The 21,753-nt window shown below is 44.7% G+C and overlaps 1 protein-coding gene across 2 annotated transcripts; it reads right to left on the reverse strand.

The window, feature by feature from the left end:
* Positions 1-1,169: 1,169 nt before the first annotated feature.
* On the reverse strand, positions 1,170-12,746 carry LOC110503892 (polypeptide N-acetylgalactosaminyltransferase 17). 2 transcript variants are annotated; one of them, XM_021582513.3, is made up of 12 exons: positions 11,972-12,746; positions 11,444-11,854; positions 10,906-11,089; positions 8,570-8,736; positions 6,513-6,687; positions 5,843-6,040; positions 5,586-5,703; positions 5,046-5,231; positions 3,093-3,230; positions 2,796-2,891; positions 1,910-2,071; positions 1,170-1,457 (listed from the first exon to the last, which is right to left on the reverse strand). In XM_021582513.3, the coding sequence occupies exons 2-12, from the start codon at positions 11,679-11,681 to the stop codon at positions 1,323-1,325; spliced, it is 1,797 nt and encodes a 598-aa protein (XP_021438188.2). In that variant the 5' UTR covers positions 11,682-11,854; positions 11,972-12,746; the 3' UTR covers positions 1,170-1,322. The 2 variants fall into 2 exon arrangements, with proteins under 2 accessions (XP_021438188.2, XP_021438186.2); XM_021582511.3 differs by having other exon boundaries at positions 6,513-6,708.
* Positions 12,747-21,753: the final 9,007 nt, after the last annotated feature.

Below are 21,753 nucleotides of genomic sequence, written 5' to 3' on the forward strand. Positions count from 1 at the left end.
TTCCATCAGATACGACTAGTGTTGTTTAGGAGACCACAAAATGGAGGTATAAGCCAGTACATCAGTATGCTGTAAACCTGGTTGTAAATTATAGATCAGCGCCCATATTTACAAAGCATCTCGGCGTAGGAGTGCCGATCCCTGTCCAGGTAATATAAAAGGCTAAACTGATCCTAGTTACTAGGTCAGACAACTGTTATGGAACTGATTACACAGCCTACTGTTGCACTATACTCGCTGAGTAGGGGCCCTAGGCGCAAGCCTAATTGTTCAGTAACCTCAATAGGTGTGTGCATTAACATGGAAGTATGAGTGTGTGAACCTTGTTGGTGTGTGTACCGGAGGGCAGCGGCCTTGCTTACCGGGGATCAACGGGGATAGGTAGCTCTGGCGTGACTCCGTGGTCGGGCCATCACAAGCGGGTGGTTGATGTTTAAATTGGTGTCAAATAAATAAAACAAAAAAATGGCATTTCAAATAAAATAGGCAGTCGAGAGCACTCCTTCAGCTCGCTAGCTCCCTAATTTTTATTCATGATCTAAAAGTTAGAACTGATCCTAGACCAAAATAGAAGTGCTGATCTGGGATCAAGTCCCTCTGTCCATGCAATCTTCGTTATGATCTAAATAAGACTAAACTGATCCTAGGTCAGCACTCCTGTTCTGAGACGCTTTATGAATATGGGCCTCGACTGCCTCCTTGTTTTTAATGGCTGCCTCCTCTCTTTTGAAATCAATTAAAAATGATTTTTGGATGCTCTCATTGACAGTGAAAATATATATATTTTAACAACAGTAAATAAATAGTAGTAACAAAGGTCGCAGTTGTAAATGAGAACTTGTTCTCAACTGGCCTACCTGGTTAAATAAAGGTGGGAAAAAAAAGAAAAAAAAAGAAGAACACACAGCACTGTGTGTCAGAGATAGTTGTGCTGAATCCTGAATCAGTCACAAAACAGTTTGGTCTTAATGCACTTTTCATATTTGTTTCTTTTCATTTTGGAAATATCTTAATACGTTGCTGAAAAGGAACGGCAAAAACCCTTTCAAGAAATCAAAACATTGAAGTTGAATAAATCTGTTGTAGGCTGTGATGGGTTAATATTGTGTCAACTTAATCACCCCATGTGGTATTTGAATACACAACTTTAAAAAAATAAATGTAAAAAATACCATCAGACCAGCAGTTTATTGGAAGACAATCTTGGAAAAGTCCAACTGTTAACACCAAGTGAATAATTGTAATAATACAGTATGACATCTGATACAATTCAGTACAATAACACTATCTTGGCCAAAGAAGAATTCTGCATCATGCTGTGGCTACTGCTTCATTGTGTTTTTGATGTTCCACCTCTGTCCGGAGCAGGTCTGAAGCACCAGCGAGTGTCCGAAGTAAACATTAGCCTGTATCACCTCCAGACAGCGACCCGTGGCTCTGTTGATGATCGACTCGTTCTGAAGGACAGAGGAAATAGAATGTTCTCAATTGAGTAGGCTACTACCTTCATGGGACCTCAGAGTATTCATTAAGCTTCTCAGACTAAAAGTGCTCATCTAAAATCAGTTTAGCCTTTTACATTATAATGAATGGACAGTGGGGGATCTGATTCTAGATCAGCACTCCTACTCTTAGATGCTTTATGATCAACAGTCACCTCCAGGCAGCTTCTATCATTTTTTTATTTTCAACTTCACAGGTCCTTACAATGTGGTGTTATTACAGTGTTACTACACAGGGTTAACCTGCACAGGTCTGGCATGGCAGGGGCATGCTGCGGCCCTATGCTCTACAGGGAATAAATAAGTAAATAAGTAAGTAAGTAACACGGTATAAGAAACTTAAATGAAAGGAATTTTAAAAATGACAAAATGTAAAAAATAAAAAACAATGTAAAAGTGAGTCTGACCTGAGAGAAGTGCCATGTGGTCAGCCTGGTGTTGGAGACTTTGTCACAGTTGAGGAGCTGAGGGAAATTGGAGACCTGGTCGTCCATCAGACAGCGTGTTTCGTCCCCTGTACTGCCCAGAGCGCCGAGGAAAAAATGGCCCTCCTTGGTGTACCGACCCAACTGGGAGGAACAGGGAGACACGACTGTGAATGGCTGGTCAAGGGTTATCAACAACACTATATGTGTTCTCCCCTGTACTGGCCAGAGCACCCGGGAAGAACTCTCCCTCTTTGATGTACTAACACAACTGGTAGGAGAGACACAGGGAGACCAAATTAAGTGGTGAATGGTAAAGGACTATCAACAACAACTAGGTGTGTCCTCCTCAACTCAACTGGGAAGAACACACAGAGAGACAAGTTACAGTAAGTAGTACATGGCTAAAAAGTGGCTAAACTGAAGTCTGGTAGATTGTTTCGACTGCTAGTTGTTGTATTGCGTTTCCTGCAGAGCAAGTTGTTTCTATTTTTTGAAATCAATTGAAATTATTTGTGATATGATATTATATCCACTCTCATTCAAAGTGGGTCTTAAAAAAAATGCATTAACCTGATATGATTGAGACATTTTGTCTGCATATTTTATTTTGACTGTAGAACCTGTCATGATATCCCCTACATTTGTATGCGACAGGGGCAAAGGACTACATTCTGGTTTTAAAAAAAGTTCCCCTGCAGATTTTGCTCTCACAGCTGGCAGGCATAGTGCCTCTCTAGTGAACCTAGAATGTCCCAAATAGCACCCTATTTCCTATATAGCGCAATACTTTTGGTCAAATGTAGTGCACTAAGTAGGGAATAAGGTGCCATTTGGGACATACTGTAAACCTAGTTTAATCGGTTACCTGAGGTCCCATTCCGTGACAGGGGTGCAGGGTGGCCGTGTGGTTTACCTTCTCTCCCTGGTCCATACACAGATGGGTCGCTTTGCTACTACGAATCTACAGGGAGGGAGGGAGAGAGAAAGAGAGAGAGCGAGAGGGGGATGGAGGGGGTAGAGAGAGAAAAAGACAAAGAGAAAAAAGGGTGGGAAACTTTTTATGGGGGGGAAAAGGCTACTTGGCTGCTAAAAGCATCTTATGAGTGTTTGATGAGTGTTTAGTAAAATTTTGTATATAGGCCCTGTTGCTAGTAAAACTCACCTCCCCATAAAAGAGAGTGTTGTTGTACCTCCTCATCTCTGGATAGACGTTGTCCAGGTACCACTCAAAGTTCTTACAATGCAGAGACTTCCTCAAGGCTACCCTCTGAGAAATGTCCCCATAGTCTATCCCATGGTTCTGGAACAGGGAGTGGTTGATTACAGATTGTGTCCCAAATGGCACCCCAAAGTAGCCTCGTGAGCCATCCTGATCTCGCAAGTTTACAATAATGGTTCGCTGTAAGGAATGCCAGGTGGCCCGCGAGGCTAACACCGTAGGGCTCTGGTCAAAAGTAGTGCACTATATGGGGAATGGGGTGCCATTTGAGACGCACACAATTACAAATATGTAACATTAGCAATGAAATGGATGGTGTACATATACTGCATAATGTAGTTAGGATAATGAAGAGATTAATTGAAATAGACTAGTGAAAATCTAGGTAGGGAAGTAGGTGTTTTATCTGAACACACTACCGTTCAAAAGTTTGGTGTCACTTAAAAATGTCCTTGTTTTTGAAAGAAAAGCACATTTTTTGTCCATTAAGATAACAAAATTTGTCAGAAATACAGTGTAGACATTGTTATTGTTGTAAATGACTATTGTAGCTGGAAACGGCCAATTTCTTTATGGAATATCTACATGCGTACGGAGGCCCATTATCAGCAACCATCACTCCTGTGTTCCAATGGCACGTTGTGTAAGCTAATCCAAGTTTATAATTTTAATTGTTCATTAGAAAAACCTTTTTCAATTATGTTAGCACAGCTGAAAACGGTTGTCCTGATTAAAGAAGCAATAAAACTGGCCTTCTATAGACTAGTTGAGTATCTGGAGCATCAGCATTTGTGGGTTTGATTACAGGCTCGAAATGGCCAGAAACAAAGACCTTTCTTCTGAAACTCGTCAGTCTATTCTTGTTCTGAGAAATGAAGGCTATTCCATGCGAGAAATTGCCAAGAAACTGAAGATCTCGTACAACGCTGTGTACTACTCCCTTCACAGAACAGCGCAAACTGGCCCTAATAGAAAGAGGAGTGGGAGGCCCCGGTGCACAACTGAGCAAGAAGACAAGTACATTGGAGTGTCTAGTTTGAGAAACAGACACCTCACAAGTCCTCAACTGGCAACTTCATTAAATAGTATACACAAAACACCAGTCTCAACGTCAACAGTGAAGATGCGACTCCAGGAAGCTGACCTAGGCAGAGTTGCAAAGAAAAATTCATATCTCAGACTGGCCAATAAAAATAAAATATTAAGATGGGCAAAAGAACACAGACACTGGACAGAGGAACTCTGCCCAGAAGGCCAGCATCCCGGAGTCGCCTCTTCACTGTTGACATTGAGACGGGTGTTTTGCGGGTACTATTTAATGAAGCTGCCAGTTGAGGACTTGTGAGGCGTCTGTAATCAAACCCACAAATGCTAATGCTCCAGATACTCAACTAGTCTAAAGAATGCCAGTTTTATTGCTTCTTTAATCAGAACAACAGTTTAAAGCTGTGCTAACAGAATTGCAAAATGGTTTTCTAATGATCAATTAGCCTTTTAGAATGATAAACTTGGATTAGCTAACACAATGTGCTATTGGAACACAGGAGTGATGGTTGCTGATAATAGGCCTATGTACGCCTATGTAGATATTCCATTAAAATCAGCCGTTTCCAGATACAATAGTCATTTACAACATTAACAATGTCTACACTGTATTTCTGACCAATTTGATGTTATTTTATAATGGACAAAAAAATTGCTTTTTTTTAAAAACAAGGACATTTCTAAGTGACCGCAAACTTTTGGATGGTAATGTATGTACGCAAAACTGATCATAGATCAGTGTATAGGGTTCAACTTCACCTGACTCCCTGACCTGGAGTTCTATCTGAACATACATGTTCATATGCCCCCCCCCCCAAAATGACTTCAAATCAGTATGTAGGAGAAACTAACCTCCATTGGAATGTTCCAGGCCAGGTAGACTTGGGACTTATACTGGTCCATCCAGACCTCGGCCACACGCAGGGCATTACGCCGCGTGCTGGAAGCTATGTTGCTGTGGTAGGGCTTCTTCATCCTGGCGATGTGAGCCACTCTGGAGCAGGGCAGCACCTCCATACTGCCCCCACACAGCCACACCTGGTAGTGCATGTTGGTGGAGAAATAGTATGAGAACAGAGCACATACCTTCACACACAACAAATGTTCTGCAGGCCTAACACAAATAATTAAGAAAGCAAGTAGACAAACACACGAACAAACAACCCAATGCTTAGCTCTACTCAAAGAACCACAATTACATACTTGCTGAAATCGGACAAAAGACAATACAGGATACAGAATGCACTATTCACAAACTAGTCACCCTGCCTCTCGCCACCCTAACATACAAATCTGCATCCTAAATGTCACCCTATTCCCTTTATTGTGCACTACTTTTGACCAGAGCCCAATTATGCTCAGCCTTCACAGAGAAATGGGTGCCACACAAACCTTGATTCCCAGTTCGATGTTCTCTCCTCCGTAGACGTCCATGCCAGAGTCCAGCAGCCCCAGGTGCCCAAAGTACTCCCGGTTGACCACAAAGGAGCAACCAATCATTGCAGGAGTTCTGAGGGGGGAAGGGTGATTCTGTTTTCCTTATTTTGGCAATTGGGTTCTCTAAATTCAAGTGTTTATTTAGTTGTGTGTATGTATGTATGTGTGTGTACGCATGCCTGTGTGTGTGTATATATGTGTGTGTAGCCTACCTAATGGGTGCGGAGGTGTCCCCGTCATCCCACCACTGTTTGGGGGGGTTGATGTACATGCACCACAGCTCCCAATTGTAGCCATGGCCAGAGTTCTCGTAGCGCTCCAGCTCAAAAGTCTCGTGCTTGATGTTATCGATGGAGGGCAGGATGATCCTCTTGTGGTCCTCTTTGATTCTGATCAGAACCGGCTCAGCCCTGACATAGAGACAGAAAGATGGGGCCGGAGGTTTCTTAAGATCTACTGTCTCCTTCTCTCTCCCTCTGCCTCCCTAAGCCTCCAAGGCAGTCCCCCTAGTTCTTCTGAGTTGAGTTGAGTCAAGTTGAGTCAGAAGCAGCTCCCTGTGTAGTGTAGTTTTTCTGTGTATTTGTGGGCCCTGGTCAACTCTAGTGTATGCATAAGGAACATACCAACACCGTGACTGTACTTGAATACTAGGCCTACTTTTAATACTGTCAGTTGATAAAAGCTTATGGCAATTCAGATCTTTAGACTATTATTACAAATATGGTATTGCAGATATTCTAGATGGCTAGAAGTAGTATGCAATTCTTTCAGCTGGAAAATCTCACATTGCTGCTTGACCAACTGCTGAAGTATTCCTTCTGATCCCCCCCTTTAAGTCAAAGTTTATTAAACCATCGAGTTGAAACCCACACATACACTCACCAGGAGGGTGTGAACTCAACGTGGGCATCGAAGAAACCCGTCACCTCGCTACTGGCTGCCTTCCAGCCCTCGATGCGGGCACGGATCAGTCCCTCTCGCTTCTGGTTCCTCACGATTTTCACCATACCTGGGTAACGCTTGTTTACATAATCCTCCAACGGCCCTTTCAGTTGTTCTGGGACACAACCAAATATAACTGAGCAACACACACAGACAAACATAAGCAAGCAGACACACACAGAAGCACACCCACAAACACTTTCAGAAAAACACTTAAGCGCATGTGCACACACACACACACAGAGAAGAGATGTATCTGTTTTCATGGGCCCCAGCATTGCAGTGCTTTCTAACAGTCTCACAACAACACCAGGGAGAGTTGGGTGCTTCCTGAGCTATTGGCTTCTGTGCTATGAGCTTTTTCCCCCTGGACACACTCTCAGAACCCCCACAGCCTTCACTCAAACACACACTGGCAGATCTGCTCAATAGTATGCAAATGGAGTCCATTGGCTCCTACATGAACGAGCACGACATCTTCATTCTTGTGATATTTTTAAATGTGGGTAAAAATGGAAATGAAAGTATTATCTGAGTTTAGACTGTGTCATTCACTCCCGCCTGCCGAACACCTGCCCTCACCGTCGTTAGCAGAACTGCGAGGAAATAGTGCCCGACAGGTGAGGGCGATGGACACTGTCTACCGATTGACCTTGCCTCCCCAGCAGGCGGGAGGCTGGGGCGACACCATGTGCCAGCTAACTAGCTCGCTTGTTAGCGACACCGTGTGCTAGCTTGCCAGTTAGCTAGCACACAGTGTCGCCCCCACCTCCCTCCTGCTGTGTTCCGGAGAAAACCGTGCCTGACAGTCGGGGGCGAAGGACACTGTCTATCGGAGTCGCCCTCGCCTACCGCTAGCACATCAGGTGGGAGGATGGAGGGACACTGTGTGCTAGCTAACTAGCTAGCTTACTAGTTAGTGACACCGTGTGCTATCTTGCTAGTTAGCTAGCACACGGTGTTGCCCCCGCCTCATGAGTACCAGACTTGCTGGCTAAGCTAGCACACAGTGTCCTTCGGTCCCGCCTGCTGAACACCTGCCCTTGCCGTCGTTACCTGAACTGTGGAAAAACAGTGCCTGATAGGCGGGGGTGAAGGTCACTGTCTACCGGTGTACGGCTAGCTAGCTACCATTGTCGCCCCTGCCCCTTCTGTGGGGTTTATCGGCGGCTGGGATCCAACATTATTGTGCATTAATGCTACCTACTATACTGGAGCGCCCCTGCCTCCAGCCTGTCCTAGCTTAAACATTTACAAATAGTATAAAAAGACGTTCCTGCAGATGCAGGTATGTCCACATGCAGGAACGCCCTTCTCGATGTGCTGACGGATGTGCAGTGCATGTGTGGCTGAGAGAAGACTTATGCAGACAGTAAGAGGGTGTGTGTTATTTGTTTGCATGCCTCTCAATCTCAACCACTGCAATATCTTATGTCCCCCCCTCCATGATGGATTGCTGGCCCTCTGCCATCCTGCCGTGCCAGGAACGTGGGGGAAATTGAACCATTTTTCTCTCCTTTTTCTCTTTCACTCTCTGCCCCTCACTTTCTACTAAACTCTTCCACCCTTTCACTCTCTCCCTCTACCCACATCTCTCCCTCTTCCTTTCTAAATCCACCTTTCTGTGCCTATAATTGTCTCTCTTCCTCTCTCTAACCACCTCTCTCTCTGCTCACTGCTTACTCTATTCACAATTGTCCCTCTCCTTGGATGGATTTTGTCAAACAGACATCTTCTCTTGCCTTGATCTGACTGTCCTGTCTGTGCAGCAAAACAGCATGTTGGACAAGGATGTCTTTATAAAGCATAGAATATAATGAAATTAAATGCATAAACAAAATGTATATTGTATGAATATGTATATTGGATGTGTGTGTATGTGTTCACATGCACTTTCAGGTGTGTGTGTGTGTGTGTGTGTGTGTGTGTGTGTGTGTGTGTGTGTGTGCGTGTGTGTGTGCGTATGGCAGTGTGTGTGTGTGTGTATTTCTCCTCACCGTCATCGCTGTAGTCGTCCACCAAGATGATCTCTTTGAGGAGGTGAGCCGGTGTGTGATTGACAGCTGAGTGGACGGAGCGGAGGATTACTGACAACGCCTCATTGACAAAAATGAAGATAAGGGAGATGTTTGGAAGATCCCTGGGGAAGCTGGCCTTTTTACACCTGGAGACCACACACACACGCACAAAGACATATGCAGACACACAGAGAGAGACATACACACACACATCATTAGCTATTGTCACTAATGACATCAAATATTAATACATCCTTATACATTGTAGATAAAGGCAAACGGTGAGTTCATCATTCAATATTCAGGAACATGGTACTTTAACACTCCTATGTAAAGCCAATGACTTAAGTAGCCCTATATAATAATAATAATAATAATAATATGTGTATAGTTAAGCAATAAGGCATGGAGGGGTGTGGTATATGGCCAATATACCACAGGTAAGATCTGTTCTTATGCACAACGCATCGCAGAGTTCCTGGACACAGCCCTTAGTCATGGTATATTGGCCATTTACCACAAACCCCCAAAGTGCCTTATTGCTATTATAAACTGGTTATCAACGTAATTAGAGCAGTAGAAATAAATGTTTTGTCATACCCGTGGTATACGGTCTGATATACCATGGCTGTTAGCCAATCAGCAATCAGGGCTCTAACCACCCAGTTTAAAATATAATGTAGCCTGCCCTTATGGCAGAGGGCTCATGTAAAGTACTACCCAACATTCCAGTGTAGGTTTCCAAGTTTATCACCACCATGCAAGCTGCTTCTTCTCCAAGTCTCTTCTGTACATGTTGATGATGAGCTGACACACACCCCCTCTCCCTAGCCTCACAGCAAGTACACTGGGGGAGAGAGCGATAGGAAGTCTATTTTTACTTTAGCATTTGTTATAACGAGAGCCAGCCCTAATGAGAGGAAGTGAGGAATCTGTGGCTGGCTATGTCCTAATAGTTCAAAGTGGCTTTTGTTTTGAAGTTTTTACTCTTCCACAATGTGTCAGTATCTATCCTTCCTCTTATCGCCTTTCCCTCAACTGTGCTGGTCTTAAAGAATTGGACAGTTGAGAGCAAGTCAGCAGTCACTTTCGACTGCTGAGATACATCCGAAGAATTGTGATACAGTACATCCAAGTAAGTAAGGAAAGGATTGGATGATGTTAGTCAATTTCATAGCTCTAACTCCTAGCTCTTTCTGCTGCAGGGCATAGAAAGAGATACCCAATAGAGAGAAGGCTTCCATTGTAGGAGGCAGCTAGACGATACTGTTCTGTTAACAAGCAAAGATATACCAGAAAGAGAAGGCTCCCATTCTAATGTGTTACCATACAAAGAGAAATCACACTCTACATGCATCATGGTCCTCTTAGAGCTCGAAATAGAGAAACTAAATTACAAATGCGTGTGTCTGTGTGTTAGTAGATGTGAGTGTGGGTGTGTTCCCATTCCCTGCGGCTGCCGGCGGGTGTGTATCACAGCTGGTGGTAGAGCAGAGCTGGGGCGAGGGATTTCTCATCAGGGGCTTTCAAATGGGGTCTGCCTGCTAACCAGCACAGCATTGGGGACAGATCTAAATGTCTCTTTAGAAAAGTCTCTAAAAGAGCTGCACTAATGCTAATGTTCAAACATAAATTTGTTTCTGTGTGCTGATGGGTTGTGTACACGCACAAACATAATGTGTGTGTGTGTGTGTGTGCGCGCACTTCCGACGTGCGTCCAAGTGTCAATTGCCGCATTAGACTTCATCACAAATAAGACTGCAAAAAAACATCAAAGAAAGAGGGATTACAGGGCTACAGAGATAATACTAGATGGTTTTAAGAATATTGTATTTGTTTTAACACAAAGCTAAGTGGTGCCAAAACAATAACATCTACTGTCATAGCTTTAATCATGACTCTCTGACCATGGCAACAATCCAGTAGCAGCGAAACAACTAACAGACCAAAGTATACACTACCATGTTTATCACTTCTGATTAGATCATGAGCCCAAGATATGGCTGAGATCCAGAGATGGGTATCAAATAAAACAAAATGCACACACACACAGACTAATGCTTGCAACTTGCAGCTTACAAACCCAAATGTAATGTTTCGACACAATCCTATGTCAAAGCCTGGATTGGTCTTTGGAAAAACATAAAAGCACATGAAAATTGTAGCGGGTCTATCGTACTGAAACACGGTTGTCAGCTGAGCTATAGTAAGAGTGGCCCTGGTCAAAAGTGATGCTGCACTATATAAGGAATAGAGTGCCGTTATGGGCCAAAAAGAGTATAGGGTATATAGTATATAGGGTGCCGAAAACTTACTTGCTAGGCCGGAAGTCTGGTATGGACCGGTCCAGTGATATCTTTTGGCTGAGGTAAGCATTGTATCCATATTTCTCCCTCAGTACTTTGGCATCAGCCTCTTCTTTTGAGGCTAGGGTGGCGGGGAACCCCCCTTTACCTCGCCCCCCAAAACCCTCGATCAGCCCCAGGGACTTGGACAGACCTGGAGTTCACAGTCAAGAAAAGGTCACTATGCTATAACACATTTGCTTCGTTGTTTTGAGAATCATTGACTTTTAACAGAGGTACAGTAGCTGTATACTATCCCAAATGGCACCCCATTATAGTATAATGTCCCAAATGGCACCCTATTCCCTATATAGTGCACTAACCTGTGGTCCCCTGGACAGAAGTAGTAGTACACTAATTATAGAGTGCCATTTGGGAGGACACTAAGCATCAGCCAATGTAAATAACAGCAATCGTGGTAGGTTTTGAGTGACATACAAAGTAACCAATGAGCCATAGTCATTGTTTTTAAGTGGGTAGGCTAAAGTGCTAAAGAGTCATAGCCTACCATTAAGCTGTCTGTAAACCACGTCCTCCAACGACCCGAGCCTCTTTAGCAATACTTCATGACTGATGCTCAAACCTTGAGCAGTGCCGTTAGATCGTGATTGTCTTTTCACATCTTCCTGACCGATGGTTTTTGCTACTCGGGTGTGGGTGCACTTGGTCCAAAGTGTCATGAACCCCGCAACCGCAACCACGTTCAGCACCAATAACACTCTCCATCTTCTTAACACAAAAGCCATTAAAGTTGTTGATGTCCGGGATCTAAATTGCAGTATTTTTGGAACGATTCAGGACAAATTCAGGAGTCCTCCTTGTTGCGATGTGCAATAAGGTTCAATGTAAATGTGTGTTGATGAAGGCATTTTGTTGTATGTATATACCGTAGGCGACATTCCAACTGGAGAAGCTGGTGCTGCAAATCAAGTGAAACAAAGCTGAAACATAGGCTCTATTTCAGATTTCGATTGCTCATATTCTAACATAACTTAGGCTAATTACAAAATTTCAATAATAAGCTTTAACCACCTACCATTTCGCATTGGATCAATTTTTAGGCTGCGTCCTAGTTCGGGGTAATTTTGGAGCCTGGTCATGGGCTCTCTCATACGTGACTTCTGTTTAAAATGTATTGTTAGAAGATCAAGCGTAGACGATGTTAGACAGAGACTAGCATATCTTCAGTTTTGAAGAGTCCGTTTTCTTAAATATTTAAAGAGTCAGAAGGCTATCTCAAGTCTGTCTTTCTTTCTTTGCATCCAGCAGAAGTGGGCTATGACGCGTTTGAGGACAGCCGCTGTCTGTCTCTGACCTCGGATCTTCAAAATCATAGCAGATAAATACTGACCACATAAAACGCCTATCCCATGTTTAAGCATTCTCTGTGCGGCTCTGATCCTCCACGTGTAGGAAAAATAATTGTGAGACGTTTTGAGCGGTGCATTGCACGAATAGACTGCTACACAGCCAGCCAGCCTAAAATATAACCGTCCGCATAATGCAGCTGCGCGGATGAAAGAAACCTCAAATGCAGAACATAAATGCGGATGAAATCATTCCAAGCGAGGTGTCGTCTCACATTCGGACTATTCAAAGTAATGCAAAACGTTTTTTTTTATTTATTTTTTTACCTATACCCGTATTCTCGCCGTTTTCTTATTTTGTCGTGTTATCTAATTTTGCCGAATTATTCCAATGTGCTAGCTAGATAGCGCTTAATAATGGCACGCAGGAAAACAGGGAATGGAGCTCCTAGGAAGAGATTTGTTTTGAGCGTGCCTGGTTAGTGTGCCAGTCAGTCACACAGTGAAGAAAGCAGTTCGTTGATGCAGACGGGTGGGTGGGCTGAGTTGACTCGCACCAATTATCTGCAATTATGGTGCAATTCAAATCATATTTTGTCTGAAACTTTCATCCCATGATTATTGTAAGCTACTACTGTAAGCCTATGTCCAACCTGAAATAATGCATTTGAAATAGCATAAAACTGATATAATGAACAACATTTCCCCCACTTCTATCTTCCTAAAACTTTCAAATAACACATAGGCCTACCAATTTTACAATTACAAATCTTATCAGAATACTGAAATCGTTTTTATTCTGCTATTTAAATGTCATTATTGCACGCTTAAAAAGCGAGCACAGGCTGTGGATCTGGCTTTTCTGGACCCCTCTTCCTGACAGCTAAAGGTCCCAAAGCTTCTGTGCATGTGGTCTTCTATGAATAGCTTCCATAATGTTAGCTGTCACGTTAGCTAGCTATTTGTTGTTCAGAAGAAGGAACGTAAACGTTAGAAATCAGGGTTTGACTGTTGTATGAACAGTGTGTGGAGTAATGGTGGTCTAGGATTTTTTTTCTCTGGTCATGTGAGATGCTGGTAAAAATTTGGTTAAACTGATTTAAGTTTGCCTGCATTAAATTCCCCAGCACTAGGAGCGCCACTTCTGGATGAGCATTTTATTCTTTGCTTATGGCCTTATAGAGTTGGTTGAGAGCGGTGTTAGTGCCAGCTTCGTTCTGTGGTGGTAAATAGACGGGTACAAATAATATAGATGAGAACTCTCTTGGTAGATAGTGTGGTCTACAGCTTGTCATAAGGTACTCTACCTCAGGCAAGCAATACCTCGAGCCTTCTTTAATATTAGACATCGCGCAACAGCTGTTAATGACAAATAGACACACACCCCCACCCCTCATCTCACCAGAGGTAGCGTCTCTGTTCTGCCGGTGCATGGAAAATCCCGCTAGCTCTATATTGTCAGTTTCGTCGTTCAGCCACGTCTCGGTGAAACATAAGATATTACAGATTTTAATGTCCCGTTGGTAGGATAATCTTAATCTTAGGTCATCAAATTTATTTTCCAATGATTGTATGTTAACAAGAAGAACGGATGGCAGTGGGAGTTTACTCACTCGCCTACGAATTCTCAGAAGGCTTCCCGCCTCTTTTCCTGCGTCATGCAAAAGGCGGGGATCTGTTCCAGTGAATGCAGAATATCCTGCTCGTCAGACTTGTTAAAGGAAAAAGCTTCTTCCAGTCCGCGGTGAGTAATCGCTGTTCTGATGTCCAGAAGTTATTTTTGGTCATAAGAGATGGTAGCAGAAACAATATGCACACAATACGTTTATAAATAAGTTACACAAAATGCAAAAAAACGAACAAAATAGCACAATTGGTTGGGAGAATGTAAAACGTCAGCCATGTTCTTCGGCGCCATCTTTTCTTAAGGCTAGAGAAATGTAGACAAATATTACGAAAACAAGCAACACCCAAACATGACGGAGAGTAAAACAGGGGAACTAATCCCAAAAAGAAAACGTGACTCTTCGACAGATACAGATGATTTAATCTTTTCACCACCGGGAATGGTAGGGGTGGAAACCGATCTGTTAAAATCAATAAATTACAAACTGGGCATACTTGAACTAGTCAGGAAGGATATAAAAAGAGTTGAAGGCAAGTAACGAAAAAGCTGCGACATTGGAGAAAGATACAAACAAGCTAAAGGGGACAATAAGATTGAAACCGATGTTAATGAACTTAAAATGGAGAACATCTTTCTGAGAGAAGCCTTACTTGACATACAGACTAGATTCATGAGAGAAAATCTGGTAATTATTGGTATCCAAGAGAAAGAAGGAGAGGTTCCTGATGCTGTAGTTAGGGAGTTCCTCCTTACAGCTCTTCAGATCCCATGCAAAGCTGTCGACAAAATCCAACTTGAATGTGTACACCATTATGGACAGTGAGGGCAGAGACATGAATGCCCAATTGTTACCAAATGTGTGTTTTTTTTAAAGATAAAATAATGGTTAAAAGCCTGGGCAAAAGACTTGCTGGCAAAAATAGGCATGAATGACCAGTTCCAAAGGAAATTGCAGAATGGCACAAAGTTCTGTATCCAATCTTCAAGGAAAATAGATTGAAAGGATATCTGAAGCTCGCATAGTCGATCAACTGTATATTGATAACCAAATGTTCAGAGATACAAAGACTACTCCATGGCTATTCTAAATATTACATAGTTCGCATAGAGGAATCAAATAATAGAACACACAATACTAGACATGTCACGGAGCTAGGAGTGGTGGGTGCGGAGTCAGGCGCAGAGAGCAGAGGTTTAGGGAAAACCGTATTTATTCCGGTAAGACAGGTCACGCCAAAAGCAACAGGCGAAATAATGACCGACCCAAACAGGACACCAAACAGTCCGAAAAAATAACAAACTGTTCAACGTTGCCCTCTTTCAGTACAGCAAGCACCATCCCCCTCTCCCTGCCTCTCTCTGCTCTTTCAACCAGGATGCTGTGGTCAGTGAGGTCATAAATTCCTCGAAGAGATTATCTCCTCATGGACACAGTATAAGAGACAGAGTGAATTTTCTTAGAGAACAAAGGAATTTCTTCCACCTCACAGAACTTGAAGTCCGAACAAATTTCATGTTCCGGAGAAGGTATAAAAGATCGGTGAAGAATCCAGCTACGAACTGGTCCGTTTGTTACAATTTGGGGTTACAGCTCATGGGAGACGGTGCGGCCACATTACCATAACGCTGTTTATATAATAGCCTCAGATATGAGGTTTACATCTAATTGTTGTATACGATGAATAACTGAGGATGATACTGTTTGTAAAATTGTGTAATGTGATTTTGGACTGTTTAATGAAGGAAACTCCAATTCCCTTTTGAGTTGAACTAAATCAGAGGACCGCGCATGAACCCAGTTAGGGTCAGGCATCCTGGGACAGCCCCTTTTCTGCAATTCCGAATAAAACCCAACTTTGAGAAATTCTCAGGAGACCATGTTTCTCTCAATCACAGGAGGACAAAGGTTGCAGACCATTGCTGAATCTTTTAACCATACCACATGGTTAAACTCTTAGACTATCAATACCGACAGAATAAGAACAAGTCTTTGATATTAATTACTAGTCTGCAGCTAGGAATTCGGTATCATTGAATGTGAAGAACAACAACCGCCGAAACATCCATTCTATAATGAATGAATGAATGTCACTCTGAACTATCCCCTCTAACCACGACAGACAGAGAGAGAGCGAGAGAGAGCGAGAGAGAGAGAGAGAGAGAGAGAGAGAGATTAGGCAGAACAATCATAGAAACATTATCATCTTGGAGAGAGGACGGAAACTCTCCAACAGAAACTAACTTTTCAACAGCGATCAAGACGACACACTGAGCGTAAATATATATATTGATTGCAATTGTTCCCGAATGAGTGAGCGTTCATGTGCAAAGGATTAGCATTTCAATTGTTATAATTATCAACTTTGTAGTGTCTCATCTCAGTTGACCCCCACTTCCCCTTTTGTCCACCAAGCCGCGATACCGGTTTATCCCACTAGGGAAACTCCGTTATCATTTCCTAGTAACTATCTACTGTTTGTTTATGCATTTCTGTGAATTACTTAGTTAGTAAATAAATTATTTAAGACAATTAATGTATGCATGACTCATAGTGAAGACTGGGTTCGTGCAGATAACCAACAATTTACGATGTTTGGAATGAGACTAACCTCACGTTAGAAAGTAAATAATTAATTAATTCGAAGAGTAATTGATCAGATATAAAATATCTGAAAGGTTATATTAGGAAATTATAATTTTATAATCTGAATATTTTCCTTGGTGCCCCGAATTCCTAGTTAATTACAGTTACATGATTAATCAGTTTGATCGCGTAATATTCATTTCAGAGAATCTTTGATAAAAACTAAAAGTCTTCATTTAATGATAGTAAAGACACAACAAAACACAACCATCCACAAACAGAACAGAGAAACAAGCCCGCACAAAAGCAGGCGGGCATAGAAGACTTAAATAGCCCTGAACCAAACCCCAAATGAGAAACAGGTGAAACCTGTGAAACCTCCGACACCGGCCTCAAGGGTTACCCGGAGGGCGAGGCGCAGGGCGATTCGGATGGAGGCGATGGAAATCCCTCAGCAGTGATGGATCCAAGATGTCCTCCACCGGTACCCAGCACCTCTCCTCCGGACCGTACCCCTCCCAGTCTACGAGGTACTGTAGGCCCCTCACCCGGCATCTAGAGTCCAGAATGGAACGTACTGTGTACGCGGGGGACCCCTTGATGTCCGGCGGGGTGCGGAGAGACCTCCGGCACCTCACCTTCCTGCAGGGGACCAGCTACCACTGCGGTGGCGGTCAGCGCTCCTCTTCTGCTGCCCACCAGCTTGTTTGAGTGATTCCTGGACGGCTCTCCAGGTCTCCATTGAGCTCTGCACCCATTCCTCCACTGCAGGAGCTTCGGTCTGGCTCTGATGCCACGGTGCCAGGACCGGCTGGTAGCCCAACATGCACTGAAAAGGCGACATGTTCGTGAAGGAGTGGCGGAGTGAGTTCTGAGCCACCTCCGCCCAAGGGACGTACCTCGCCCATTCTCCTGGCCGGTCCTGGCAAGACCCGCTGGACACTGTGGGGGTGCAGGTTCCAACCGTAACGCCCGCTCGATGTCCGCGTCCACCTCCCATACCACCGGTGCCACCAGACATGAAGCTGGAAGGATGGGAGTAGGATCAATGGACTGCTCCTCGGTGTCATAGAGACGGGACAGCGTGTCAGCCTTCATGTTAAGGGAACCTGGTCTAAAGGAGATGGTGAACCTAAATCTGGTGAAAAACATGGCCCACCTTGCCTGACGAGGATTCAGTCTCCTCGCTGCCCGGATATACTCCAGATTACCGTGGTCAGTCCAGATGAGGAAAGGGTGCTTGGCCCCCTCAAGCCAATGTCTCCACACCTTCAGAGCTTTTACCACAGCTAACAACTCCCGGTCCCCCTCGTCATAGTTTCGCTCCGCCGGACCGAGCTTCTTCGAAAAGAAAGCGCAGGGGCGGAGATTCGGTGGCATGCCCGAGCCCTGTGATAGCACGGCTCCAACCCCAGCCTCGGACGCGTCCACCTCCACTATGAACGCCAAAGAGGGGTCCGGATGAGCCAGCACGGGAGCGTCGGTAAACAGCGCATTCAGACGACTAAAAGCTCTGTCCGCCTCTGCTGACCACCGTAAACGCGCCGGCCCGCCCTACAGCAGTGAGGTAATGGGAGCCGATACATCATCGATATATACAACCACACCCTGCCCGTGCAGGTCCCTGAGAATCTCGTCTACGAAGGATTGAAAGACGGCTGGAGCATTCTTCAACCCATACGGCATGACGAGGTACTCATAATGGCCAGATGTGGTACTAAACGCGGTTTTCCACTCATCTCCCTCCGGATACACACCAAATTATATGCGCTCCTGAGGTCCAGGTTTGTGAAAACGCGTGCTCTGTGAAATGATTCTACCACCCTAGTGATGAGAGGGAGCGGGTAACTAAACCCCACTCTCATGGAATTTAGACCTCTATAATCAATGCACGGACGCAGACCTCCCTCCTTCTTTTTCACAAAAAAGAAACTCGAGGAGACGGGTGACATGGAGGGCCGAATGTACCCCTGTCCCAGAGATTCAGTCTCCATAGCCACTGTCTCCTCCTGTGACAACGGGTACACATGACTCCTGGGAAGTGATGTGTTTACCTGGAGGTTTATCGCGCAATCCCCTCGTCGATGAGGTGGTAATTGGGTCACCCTCTTCTTACAGAAGGCGATAGCCAAATCAACATATTCTGAGGGAATGCGCACAGTGGAAACCTGGTCTGGACTCTCCACCGTCGTGGCACTGATGGAAACTCCTCTACACCTACCTGAACACTCCTCTGACCACCCCTTGAGAGCCCCCTGTTTCCATGAAATCCTAGGAGGAAGGAAGAGACTAATCCGCTCCCCATGATCCCCCTGCGTTACCATGTCCAGTGGAACCGTGGCCTCCCTGACCAGCCCTGACCCTAACGGTCGGCTATCTAGGGAGTGCACTGGAAAGGGTTGATCTATCGGCACCAGCGGAATCCCTAACCTAAGAGCGAGTCCGCGATCCATAAAGTTCCCAGCTGCGCCTGAAACGACTAGCGCCTTATGCTGGAGAGAGGGAGAAAACTCAGGGAAAGAGATAGGTGAAAACATGTGACCAACCAGTGAGTCTGGTGCTGACTCACCTGAGGTGACAGGGAAGTGCTCTGCCTGCCCTCTCGACTCGCAGACGAGCTCCTCCAGCACCGGTCGGTAGTGTGTCCTCTCCAACCACAGCTGGTGCAGGAGGAGCCTCCTCCTCCGGTTCCCCTCGATACGGCCCCCCCTAACTCCATAGGTATTGGAGCGGGAGGGCCAGGAGGTGGGACTAACAGGGCCCGTTCTGGACGCCCATGGGCAGCTAGTAGGTTGTCCAGTCGGATCGACATGTCTATGAGCTCGTCGAGGGAGAGCGTGGCATCCCGACAAGCTAGCGGACGTCCTCCCGGAGGCTACACTGGTAGTGGTCCATCAGGGCTCTGTTGTTCCACCCCTCTCCGGCGGCCAAGGTCCGAAATTCCAGCTCAAAGTCCTGTGCGCTCCTCATCTCCTGCCTAAAGTGGAACAGCCCGTCGCTCGGCCCTCTGGTGGGTGGTCGAACATGACCCGGAACTGGCGGGTGAACTCTGGGTAGTGGTCCCTTGCGGAGTCTGGACTATTCCACACCGCGTTGGCCCACTCCAGGGCTCTGTCAGACAGGAGACGAGGATGCTCATGCTCCCCTCACCAGAGGGAGTCGGGCGAACTGTAGCCAGGTATAGCTCAAGCTGGAGCAAGAATCCCTTGCGCCCAGACGCCGCTCCATCGTACTCCCTTGGGGGCGCGAGACGAAGAGCGCTGGATCCGGACACTGCCGGAGGAGTAGGTTGAGCAGACGGAGGAGGAACTGGAGGCGAGGTAGGGAGACCACTCCTCTCCCATTGGTCCATTCTCTCCATCATCTGGTTCATCGCTGACCCGATTCTATGGAGGATGGCCGTGTGATGGAGGACACGCTCCTCCATAGATGGGAGGGGGGGTGCAGCTGCTCCTGTTGACTCCATGCTAATGGTGCGGGCTTCTGTCACAGAGCTAGGAGTGGTGGGTGCGGAGTCAGGTGCAGAGAGCAGAGGTGTAGAGAAAACCGTATTTATTCTGGTAAGACAGGTCACGCCTAAAATAACAATAATGACCGACCAAACAGGACACCAAACAGTCCGAAAAAATAACTCACACAACCATCCACAAACAGAACAGAGAAACAAGCCCGCACAAAAGCAGGCGGGCATAGAAGGCTTAAATAGCCCTGAACCAAACCCCAAACGAGAAACAGGTGAAACCAATACAGATAGTAGACCGGTTACGACGACCGCCGAGCGCCGCCCGAACAGGAAGAGGAGCCGGGAAGTGTGACAAGACATGGCAAGGATTGTAATAAAAAAAATATGTAGAAAAGCAATAAAATAAGATTGTTAAAGAAATAAACTACAACTACACTATAACATTCTAGGGGAATGTTGGAAAATAATTAGTTTTAGACTTTCAATTTATAGTATTTCGTAAATTGATAAGACAGCATTAGAAGAAAGGATAATTAGCAAAATAATACATCTTAAAATATAAGGAACTGGAACACAAAATTATTCAATCAACATGGTAAAACACAGAGAACATAGAAGGCACAGTATGTGGGTGTGTGCGCATGTATTGTGATGGAAGGTGGGGTTTGTGTTTTTGTGTTTGGAAAAGTGTGGAGTTAAGTGAGTGAAAAAGGATACAGGTTGCAAATCCAGGAGCCCATGTGTTTGTGAGCAGGGGTTATGAGAGAAAGCTTTCAATTTTGTGCAGATATGGGAAATACATTTTTAAATAAATTATTAATATGTATTTATTTACTGTCCTTTCATGATAGAATGGTCCCCAACCCTATACCCACCTGAGAGATCCATACACTAAAGAGAAGTCCTTATCTGTTTTATAGGCCTACTGTAAGTAGCCTATACACAGCCAAATCAGAAAGGTGAATGTGGTCAGAGACCTACAAAAGCAGCACCGCTCCCTCAAGATTCTGAGCCTGCCTGGCAGGGTTGGTCCTACAAAGCCAAAGCCTCTTGATGGGAGAGCATAATATACAAGGAAATTCTCAAAGCTGCTAATGAGAATCTTGACGACCTTGTACCCAGCTGGTGGGGATTCTGGTGGGATGCCCTCACCCTGGCAGTGGCAGTGCTGGCAACACTAGCTGCAGTAACCCACGGGGAAGGGGTCACACTCGGACATTCAGAGAGGGGGAATATTATTGTGGCCCTGGTTGCACAAAATCATCAAAGGTCTGACTGCACAGAGATGCTTGGGAATAGAATCACAATGTGTGGGTGTTTCAGGGGAAGGAAGTACACTTATGTTGGATTATAACTTGTTTTTCAACCACTCCACAACTGTATTGTTAACAAACTATAGTTTTGGCAAGTCGGTTAGGACATCTACTTTGTGCATGACACAAGTAATTTTTCCAACAATTGTTTACAGACAGATTATTTCACTTATAAGTCACTGCATCACAATTCCAGTGGGTCAGAAGTTTACATACACTAATAAAAAGAGGAGGAAGGGAAGCGCTACTAAGGTACACAATAGTATATTTTGGTAGATAGAAGGTGCTTTTTGGTAAAAGGGGTAAATTGGTTATCAAAAGGAAAGGAGGACCAAGGCACTCTTCATATAATTAATTTAAATGCCTTTATTAGTATGGCATGTTCAATAGAAACGTTTTTTTTAAACCGACGCGTTTCGGCTGCATGGCCTTCGTCAGGGAGTACAAAAAAAAAAAAAAGAATATAATGTCCTCTTTTGAACAGCTTTTCCAATTAGCCCTAATTGGAAGAGGGAGTGGTTACA

Source organism: Oncorhynchus mykiss, chromosome 24 (assembly GCF_057628025.1).
Source record: "Oncorhynchus mykiss isolate SJ-2025 chromosome 24, ASM5762802v1, whole genome shotgun sequence".
NCBI classification, from domain to species: domain Eukaryota; kingdom Metazoa; phylum Chordata; class Actinopteri; order Salmoniformes; family Salmonidae; genus Oncorhynchus; species Oncorhynchus mykiss.